The 10873-nt window shown below is 40.1% G+C and overlaps 1 protein-coding gene across 1 annotated transcript in view; it reads right to left on the minus strand.

Moving 5' to 3' along the window:
• The window catches only part of DNER (delta/notch like EGF repeat containing), a 333590-nt gene that overhangs the window by 39105 nt on the left and 283612 nt on the right, over nt 1-10873 (minus strand). The window contains 1 exon segment of the mRNA XM_007453261.1: nt 14-127. Within this exon segment, the coding sequence (XP_007453323.1) occupies nt 14-127 (114 nt within the window).

The following is a 10873-nucleotide window of genomic DNA, read 5'->3' on the forward strand; positions in this document are numbered from 1 at the left end:
CCGGCTCACTTGCCTGTAAACCCAGGTGCGCAGACACATGTGCCATTTAGGCCTTCACTGTCACAGGTGCCTCCATTCAGACAGCTGACGTTAGCACAGGGGTCCTTGTAGGATTCACAGTGGATTCCTGCAGAGAAACAGATGCAAAAGGGGTGACTCATTAAGGGGTCTCCAGCTCCCATGGCCTTTAAAAGGAAAGTGTTGGAAAACCCTTGAACAGTGTGGAGGCTGATTCCCAGAGGGGTGTGTGTGCACATGTGTATGTATTCACATGCCCACCTTTGACTTTAGGTTGTTGTAAAAACACATCTTAGGAGAAAATAACAGATTGAGTACCGGCTCGTAGGTCCCACCATGAAGTCTTTTACGTACTTTCTCTGACCACACGCCCCAAAGCCTGGGCTACAGAACGTTAAAACTTTGAAAGATAAAATTTATCAGTGATAAATGCCAAGTCTCCAAAAGAAACAGAACATAGCCAGACAGTCTACATAAAATGTCAATATAATTGATAAACAGTATCTTGAAGGTAAAGATTTGGAGTCAGATATTTAAACGAGCCCCAGTCATACTTTGGAAAACTGCAGAGGAGAGAAGGAAGTGTTTGTCCTTAGACTTCATTCCCAAAGACCAACCGGTTCACCACAGGCGAAAGGTAACATCTTGCGCACATACTACGTTCCAGACCCTTGTGCTGTGCTTTACGTGTAATGTGATCCTCAGACCAGATGAAACAAATATCCAAATGCAAGGTCACCAGGCTGGCGGGGACGGAGCTGGGACCTGATGATGCTGGCAACTTGAACGTGAGTCTGTGCTCGCTGAGTAGTTCCCCTGAGACGGAGCTCAGCCATGGAAATATACAACATTCTAGGGAACTCAGTGGCCATTCAAACAAAATGGAGGCCTTGAAAAAAATCTTTATAGCAAGTACAGTTCCCATTGGTGTAAAACAAATAGTCTATGTGTGCATGTATGTATGCAAGTGCTTGAAGTTGGACTGAGAGGAGAATGAATTACTTTGAATGTCACTTTGTGCATTTCTATATTGTTAGCACAGGGGTCCTTGTAGGATTTTTCCTACAATTTTTCACCATGAGTATATAGTATTTTATCATTTTATTAAAAAAAAAAAAAAACTTTAAAAATCCAACCCCATTCGAAAGGTAGAATTTCTGGTGTTGTTTCACTGGAGTGCCAGATGGATGAATAGACTAATCTCTCTCTCTTCACCCCCTACCATTTGGAGAGGAAGATAAATTACATTCTATGTAAGAATGTATATAACAATATACTCACCCTTCCCAACAGCCTCAAGAAAAAATAAGCATAAAGCAAATAATAACAGGATGGTATTACTTAATTTCCACTTCCTTACTTCACTCATATCTGTACAAAGGACTGCCACACCCAGTGACTCACGTCATTTTGTCACTGAGATTATTCTTGTTGAGATTTTTTTTCTCTCCTTTCCTTTTCAGTTGTCAGTGCCTTAAGAAGGAAGGTTCAAGAATGAGGGGGGAAAATACAAGAGAAAAAGGAAACAGAACTACCTACTTGTAGTCACATTAATGATTTATTTGAGCCTGGTAAAGCATTTTAGAATGGATGGTTTTTCATTTCTTTTTATCCTTTGCCCTCATATCCAACCTATGAACAATAATAGTCTACCAGATATTTTTCTAAAGTGTCTTTCAGATATCTGCCTGACATTTCTCCCGGAAACCACCACCCCAAGCCCACTGCCTCACGCCAGGTAGGAGATGCTCCCGGCCCCAAGCCATCTCCTAGCTCCCTCTCTGCCTCCAGTGACTTGATGGAGCCTGCCTGACTCATCGTCCTTAACAAACCCAGGACTCATGGTAATATTCAAGGTCAAACTAATTTAAAGATTAAAGCATAAAACTGGTAACTGTTCTTCACTTGAGTGTGTATGGCCTCTGCACCCAGAAGTCTCCATTTCCATTTTCCCATTGATTCCCAAATAGCACAGGCTGAATTGAAAGAATAAAATGCAAAAGAGCCTTTTCTGCTTCAAAATGTTCATCAGAAAACAAGGGTTCACATATTTAGAATTTCCCAGGAGGCTGATCAATGGGAACCACGTGACAAAAAAAGGCTTTCAATTGTAATGGGAAATATAGCCACAGATCAAGGTTCAGAGATGTCTGAAACCTAAAAAATATTTCCATTAGACCTAAAATGAAAGCAATCAAGGATAATCTTTCCTGGGTTTTTACAAATATATTTGCCAATCTAACCTTATAATAGTAGTATAACTAATACATTAGCACACAAATGACCACATTCTTCAAATAAGGCTGAAAAGCACATTCTAGGCTAAATATTTAAGCACCTTAACATTAAAAGCCTTCAATAAGATAGATTTGATGAAAATGTCCAAGATAATAAGCAATTTCAATCTTTTGGGTGGGTTTTCTGGGCAATAACTTTATCCTTTGTTATTTCTCTTTTTCAAAAGATAAGATATTCAGTCACTTGAAGGTCATTGAGAGTTTTCTGGCAGCAAGATGGGACAGAAGCTAATCTTCATGGCAACACGATGACTACAAAGCAAGATGGTCTTAAAGGTCCCCTGAGGGCACTTTGCTGACTCCTGTTTCTATCCTCTAAGCCTCGCTAAGCCCTGTGTAAGAAATATTTGTCATGTTGCTCAGCTCATTGATCAGAACTGAACAGCTATGAGCTAGAAATCTTAAATGCAGAGCAGGGACAGTCATGAATACTCCTGAGATGTCCAGGGTATGTCCCTTCCAACTCCCCTCCTAAGGCCTCCTGGGCTCCCCTTGTCTGCACCCCCAGGGCGCCTAGGCCCTTGCACAACACTGAGTGTTGGGCATCCCATGTCCTCTGACCATAACATCATACTTCACCCTCTCTCCCAAGCTGGTCTTCCCCCGGCACATTCTCAATGCCAAAGCCCAACTCATGGAAAGCTGAAGCTGACTCTCCCAAGACAGAACTCCATTCTTCTGCCACTGTGTATTGAGAGCACAGTAAGATTCCATTGTTACAGAGTTTATGGTCTTAAATCAGAACTTGTCTGTCCTCCTGCCTGATCCCCCCAAAATCTCTGAGGTCCTTCTGAGCAGAGGCCATATCTTACCTCGCAAAAGAAATTATGGCTATATCACCAGAATCCTGTCCTTTCAGGAGGGGCGAAAGTCTGTGTACTTTGGCCGACACACAGGTAGGATTGCTAGAGGAGTGAGAAGCCATTCCAAATCTGCCTCAAAAATACTCTATTTTGTCAGGGAAGATCAGGTCCACACTTCAAACTAAGCCTGTGGAATGACACATGCATCACCCATTGGCAAGGGACGGAGCACACACGATTACGAAACTTATGTTTAGTCTCAAGCAAAAATAAACTGTAATTCAGTCAAAACTAATAAAAATTCATACTTTTCATATTAAGGGATAGAGAGGAAACATTTCTGAAAAGATCTTTATTCCAACAGGGCTCTTTATAACAGTTAACTTTAGAATTAAAATGAGGAAAAATTCAAAGAGTCATGCTCCAATTATAAATCTCTAGTGTCATCACAATTCAGTCGTGGTTAACATTTTGAAAACTGAAAAATCTTTATTTTATCTCCAATAAAATTAAGCCAGGTAAAGAAAATTAACTTGAAGCATCCTTTGAACTTCCTATTCACTTGAAGACATCATCTCTTTTTTTTCACTTAAATATTTTAGTTTTATTGTGACAGATACCCTATATACAGAAGCATGCACAAAACATTGGAGTTTACTTTAAAGAATAGTAATAAAGTAAGTACCTGTGTAGCCACCATCCAGGATAAAAAGTAAAACATTTCTCCCCCTGTGCCTTTTCCCAAAGGGAAAAGGCCCACGGGTAACAATCATCCTGACCTTTGAACAATCACTTCTTTGCTTTTCCTTTATACTTTTACTACCTTTGAATATATCTCTACATGATATAATGTTTAGTTTTGTCTGTTCTCAAATTTAATATAAATGGAACCATGCTGTTTGTGTTCCTCTATAATTTGCTTCTTTTGTTCAACATTACATCTTTAAGATTCTTCATTGTTGATGGGTGTAGTTTCAGTTCATTCATTTCTACTGCTGTATAATATTTATCTACTCTTTTTATTTTATTATTTCTTTATATTTTATATAGCAGGTTCTTATTAGTCATCCATTTTATACACATCAGTGTATACATGTCAATCCCAATCGCCAAATTCATCACACCACCACCCCCCGCCGCTGCTTTCCCCCCTTGGAGTCCATACATTTGTTCTTTACATCTGTGTCTCCATTTCTGCCTTGCAAACTGGTTCACCTGTACCATTTTTCTAGATTCCACATATATTCATTAATATATGATATTTGTTTTCTCTTTCTGACTTACTTCACTCTGTATGACAGTCTCTAGATCCATCCACGTCTCTACAGATGACCCAATTTCGTTCCTTTTTATGGCTGAGTAATATTCCGTTGTATATATGTGCCACATCTTCTTTATCCATTCATCTGTCGACTGGCATTTAGGTTGCTTCCGTGAGTTGGCTATTGTAAATAGTGCTGCAGTGAACATTAGGGTACATGTGTCTTTCTGAATTATGGTTTTCTCTGGGCATATGCCCAGTAGTGGGATCGCTGGGTCATGTGGTAATTCTATTATTTTGTTTTTTAAGGAACCTCCATAGTGTTCTCCATAGTGGCTGTATCAATTTACATTCCCACCAACAGTACAAGAGGGTTCCCTTTTCTCCACACCCTCTCCAGCATTTATTGTTTGTAGATTTTTTGATGATGGCCACTCTGACTGGTGTGAGGTGATACCTCATTGTAGTTTTGATTTGCATTTCTCTAATGATTAGTGATGGTGAGCATCCTTTCATGTGTTTGTTGGCAATCTGTATATCTTCTTTGGAGAAATGTCTACTTAGGTCTTCTGCCCATTTTTGGATTGGGTTGTTTTTTTTTTTGATATTGAACTGCATGGGCTGCTTGTAAATTCTGGAGATTAGTCCTTTGTCAGTTGCTTCATTTGCAACTGTTTGTTGCAAATTGTCAGTTGCAATATTTGCAAATATTCTCCCATTGTGAGGGTTGTCTTTCCGTGTTGTTTATGTTTTCCTTTGCTGTGCAAAAGCTCTTAAGTTTCATTAGGTCCCATGTGTTTATTTTTGTTATTATTTCCATTTCTCTAGGAGGTGGGTCTAACTCCATACACAAAAATAAACTCAAAATGGATTAAAGACCTAAATGTAAGGTCAGACACTATAACACACTTAGAGGAAAACATAGGCAAAACACTCTATGACATCAATCACAGCAAGATCCGTTCTGTAATTGATTTCTAATCTCACAGCATTGTGATCAGAAGAGATGCTTGATATGATTTCAATTTTCTAAAATTTACCGAGGCTTGATTTGTGACCCAAGATGTGATCTATCCTGAAGAATTCTGGGTGCACTTGAGAAGAAAGTGTAACCTGCTGTTTTTGCATGGAATGTCCTATAAATATCAATTAAATCTATCTGGTCTATTGTGTCATTTAAAGCTTGTGTTTCTTTATTAATTTTCTGTCCGTATGATCTGTCCATTTGTGTAAGTGAGGTGTTAAAGTCCCCCACTATTATTGTGTTACTGTTAATTTCCTCTTTTATAGCTGTTAGCAGTTGCCTTATGTATTAAGGTGCTCCTATGTTGGGTGCATATACATATATAATTGTTATGTCTTCCTCTTGGATTGATCCCTTGATCATTATGTAGTGTCCTTCCTTGTCTCTTATAACATTCTTTATTTTAAAGTCTATTTTATCTGATATGAGTATTGCTACTCCAACTTTCTTTTGGTTTCCATTTGCATGGATTATCTTTTTCCATCCCCTCACTTTCAGTCTGTATGTGGCCCTAGGTCTGAAGTGGGTCTCTTGTAGATAGCATATATATGGGCCTTGTTTTTATATCCATTCAGTGAGCCTGTGTCTTTTGGTTGGAGCATTTAATCCATTCACATTAAAGGTAATTATCTATATGTATGTTCCTATTACCATTTTCTTAATTGTTATGGGTTTGTTTTTGTAGGTCCTTTTCTTCTCTTGTGTTTCCCACTTAGAGAAGTTCCTTTAGCACTTGTTGTAGAGCTGGTTTGGTGGTGCTGAATTCTCTTAGCTTTTGCTTGTCTGTAAAGCTTTTGATTTCTCCATTGTCTGAATGAGATCCTTGCTGGGTAGAGTAATCTTGGGTGTAGGTTCTTCCCTTCCATCACTTTAAGTATATCATGCCACTCCCTTCTGGCTTGAGTTTCTGCTGAGAAATCAGCTGTTAACCTTATGGGAGTTCCCTTGTATGTTGTCATTTTTCCCTTGCTGCTTTCAATAATTTCTCCTTGTCTTTAGTTTTTGTGAATTTGATTACTATGTGTCTTGGTGTGTTTCTCCTTGGGTTTATCCTGCCTGGGACTCTCTGTTGTTCCTGGACTTGGGTGGTTATTTCCCTTCCCATGTTAGGGAAGTTTTCGACTATAATCTCTTCAAATATTTTCTTGGGTCCTTTCTCTTTCTCTTTTCCTTCTGGGACCCCTATAAGGCAAATGTTGGTGCATTTAATATTGTCCCAGAGGTCTCTTAGTCTATCTTCATTTCTTTTCATTCTTCTTTCGTTATTCTGTTCCACAGCAGTGAATTCCACCTTTCTGTTTTCCAGGTCACTTATCCGTTCTTCTGCCTCAGTTATTCTGCTATTCATTCCTTCTAGTGTATTTTTCATTTCAGTTACTGTATTGTTCACCTCTGTTTGTTTGCTCTTTAATTCTTCGAGGTGTTTGTTCTTTAATTCTTCTAGGTCTTTGTTAAACATTTCTTGCATCTTCTCAATCTTTGCCTCCATTCTTTTTCTGAGGTCCTGGATCATCTTCACTGTCATTATTCTGAATTCTTTCTCTGGAAGGTTGCCTGTCTCCACTTCATTTAGTTGTGTTTCTGGGGTTTTATCTTGTTACTTCATCTGGTACATAGTCCTCTGCCTTTTCATTTTGTCTGTCTTTCTGTGAATGTGGTTTTCGTTCCACAGGCTGCAGGATTGTAGTTCTTCTTGCTTCTGCTGTCTGCCCTCTGGTGGATGAGGTTATCTAAGAGGCTTATGCAAGCTTCCTGATGGGAGGGACTGGTGGTGGGTAGAGCTGGGTGTTGCTCTGGTGGGCAGAGCTCAGTACAACTTTAATCTGCTTGACTGCTGATGGGGTGGGGCTGCGTTCCCTCCCTATTGGTTGTTTGGCCTGAGGCGACCCAACACTGGATCCCACCTGGCTCTTTGGTGGGGCTAATGGCAGACTCTGGGAGGGCTCATGCCAAGGAGTACTTCCCAGAACTTCTGCTGCCAGTGTCCTTGTCCCTACGGTGAGTCACAGCCACCACCTGCCTCTGCAGAAGACCCTCCAACACTAGCAGGTAGGTCTGGTTCAGTCTCCCCTGGGGTCACTGCTCCTTCCCCTGGGTCCTGATATGCACACTACTTCGTGTGTGCCCTCCAAGAGTGGAATCTCTGTTTCCCCCAGTCCTGTCGAAGTCCTGCAATCAAATGCCGCTAGCCTTCGAAGTCTGATTCTCTAGGAATTCCTCCTCCTGTTGCCGGACCCCCAGGTTGGGAAGCCTGACGTGGGGCTCAGAACCTTCACTCCAGTGGGTGGACTTCTGTGGTATAAGTGTTCTCCAGTTCGTGAGTCACCCACCCAGCAGTTATGGGATTTGATTTTGCTGTGATTGCGCCCCTCCTACCATCTCATTGCGGCTTCTCTTCTGTCTTTGGATGTGGGGTATCATTTTTGGTGAGTTCCAGTGTCTTCCTGTCGATGACTGTTCAGCAGTTAGTTGTGATTCTGGTGCTCTCACAGGAAGGAGTGAGCACATGTCTTTCTACTCCACCATCTTAAACCAATCTGGACATCATCTTATTTTATTCAAACTGATTCCTTCCATGAAAAGTTTTCCAGTATTTCAACCTCACAGAGCTCAACTTTTTCTAAGCTGTTTCAGATGTTACAATTGAGATCTTGACCTTCACTTCATTATTCCTTGTGTGTGCCAGTCTCAGTCCACTCTTCTGCTTAAATAATAGCCTGATAAAGGAAAAATCCTGACTTATCCATTTTTCTATCAATCACAGTACTTGAGAAGGGACAGGTACAGAAGATACCCAGAAATTCTTGTTCACAGGTTATACACAGGAAATAATTCTAACCAACAAAGAAAGAGTTCACATCCTTTCAATCATAAATTTCTATAGACTTTAAAAATAAACAGTTCAGTACAATGTGATCAAACTCATAACCCAATGATCTTATTTCTGAGACTCTATCCCCCCAAAATCCAGAAAGTATGAAAATTATATGAATAAAGATGTTCACTCCAGAATTATTTACAGTAGCTTCACTTCAGATATAGCAAGGGAATGGATAAATATTACCCCATGGGAACATGACATCGCCATTTAAAACAGAATAAAACTTTCTAACAATTTCTAAATCAAACATAAATAATGGTAAGTCTGAGAAGGGTAATACCAACTTGTAGGTATAATCAGTTATAACTGTAAAAACACAGATATTAAAAAGGATGGAAATAATACAGATGATTTTTGCTCTTATGTTCTGCTGTAAAGCTATGAGTCATGAAATTTTCTCAGTTTTCTAAATTGTTATCATTGTTGCTACATTATTTTCATAATTAAAAATTGAAGTATTTTCTTTCTAACTTCTGTCACCAAAAATTCCAAATGAGTATAGTCTTGACCATTAAATTTGTTCTGCTATAAATAATAATTCAATGCAACGTGGGGCTGTAACTTGACTTTTGGGCACTATAAGGTGATGAACACTAACTAAAGTCTTGAAAGTCTCATTGTGAATTAGCTCTGGACTAGTTTTTTGTTTGGTTGGTTGGTTTTGTTTGTCTGTTTGTTTGTTTACGGTACGCGGGCCTCTCACTGTTGTGGCCTCTCCCGTTGCGGAGCACAGGCTCCAGACGCGCAGGCTCAGCGGCCATGGCTCACAGGCCCAGCCGCTCCGCGGCACGTGGGATCTTCCCGGACCGGGGCACGAACCCGTGTCCCCTGCATCGGCAGGCGGACTCTCAACCACTGCGCCACCAGGGAAGCCCTGGACTAGTTTTAAACAAGTATCAGCATTTCAGTATGTCTGAAGGGAGATCCCTAGGAGTCCCTCCATGTATTTTGCTTCTAACAATTTCATGATCCACAGTGGAAACTTACTGGGAAAATGTTCGAGTTGTCTTGCTTTATTTAATTAGTGTGTTAAGCAGTAGTTTCCATTCAAGTACAGATAGCTGTGGAGCATGTGCTTTGTGTAAGCCACCATATCAAGAGCTGATGAGCATTAAAAAAAAAAAAAAAAAAAAAAGAACCTGTGTAGTCACTGCCATTCAGGAGATTCTAATTTTGTGTCAGGGAAAGGAAAGTCTGGAGCCAGAAAGTACTGACTACAAGGCTGACCATAACTGTCACAGAAAATATCAAAAAAAAAATGCTTGGAGAGTTCAGGAAAGAGAAATCATACCTGTTCGGAGATCAACATTTCTGACGATGGATGCAGCCATAGGACTGGATAAGGGGAAAGAGGAGGAGAGAAAAAAGGGCCAAGAAGAAAAGCCTGGGAACCACTTGCATTCATGGTGTCCAGAGAGCAAGGATTCATTCCAAGAAGGCCAGGAGGGAAGAGTAGGGTTGGGGGGTGAGGGTGGGGAGAGGAATGGAGCTGTGGAAGCTAAAGCAGGGTGAGTTTCAAAAGGGACCCAGTGATCTTGAAGCAAAAGGGCAAGAATGTGAAGTTGGAAGCTGGAGAGGCAGGCTTTGGGGTTTCAGTCTTCAATTAGGCCACTGCTAGATCCATTTATCGGAATGGTACTGATGATATCCAAATTAAAGAGGAAAAGAAAAGAAAATTTAAGGAAATAGAGGCATCACCTATACCAACTCTAAGGAAATGTGGTTGTAAAAGAAAGAGGAAGAAAGGGGCAAGTAAGTATAGGAGGAGGCAAAGTCAAACAAGAGTCAGTTTTTTTCACTTCATATGGAATTTATTTAGAAGTGTGTGTAAGAACATTTCTTTTTCTCTGTTTAGCAACTCAGTTTTTCTAGCACCATTTATTAGAAAAGAATTCCCATCCCATTCATAGAAATTCCTTGTCAAGAGTCATGTATTATTATAGACAATGGTTTCTGGGCCATTATTCAGTTTTGGTTAGCTGTCCATTCTTGCACCCATAACATGGGGATGTAATAATATTTGCAGCATTACAATGGGTTTCAACATCTGGCAGGAGTTCCCCCTCACTGTTTTCCTTTTTCAAAATGTTCTTAGCTGTCTTGCCTGACTTTCTTTTGCACTCATTCTTTTTAGGAAGTTATATTCATTTGTTTAAGTTTTTTTAAAAACAGAAAAGAGTAAAAAATCACCACTTAAAAAAGCACATATGTAAGTAAGAAGTTAAAGTTCCAAACCTCCCCCCAACACACCACTTATCCAAGTTGTAACTCCAGAGGTAAGTACTAGTTAAGAATTGATGGCCACCCATCTGATAGTTTCCTAAGTTTATACAGACATCTTATATGTAAATATATGTTGGGATAAATGCTTTCAAAGAGGGAAAGAATGTCCATACCCTAAGGAGAGAAAGGCCCAGAATCTTTTGACCTCTCTCCTCCCCTCACTCACTCTTCCTCTGGATTGGAGGGCATGAATTACCCACTTCTGCTTCTCTTTAATCCCTTCTACCCTACCCCTCAACACCTGCCCACCACTCTTATTTTAGAAGTTCTCTCATTTATTGCTACTTTGCTAGGGTTTACATTCCT

The sequence above is a fragment of the Lipotes vexillifer genome, unplaced genomic scaffold, assembly GCF_000442215.2.
Source record: "Lipotes vexillifer unplaced genomic scaffold, Lipotes_vexillifer_v1.1 scaffold471, whole genome shotgun sequence".
Lineage (NCBI taxonomy): Eukaryota > Metazoa > Chordata > Mammalia > Artiodactyla > Lipotidae > Lipotes > Lipotes vexillifer.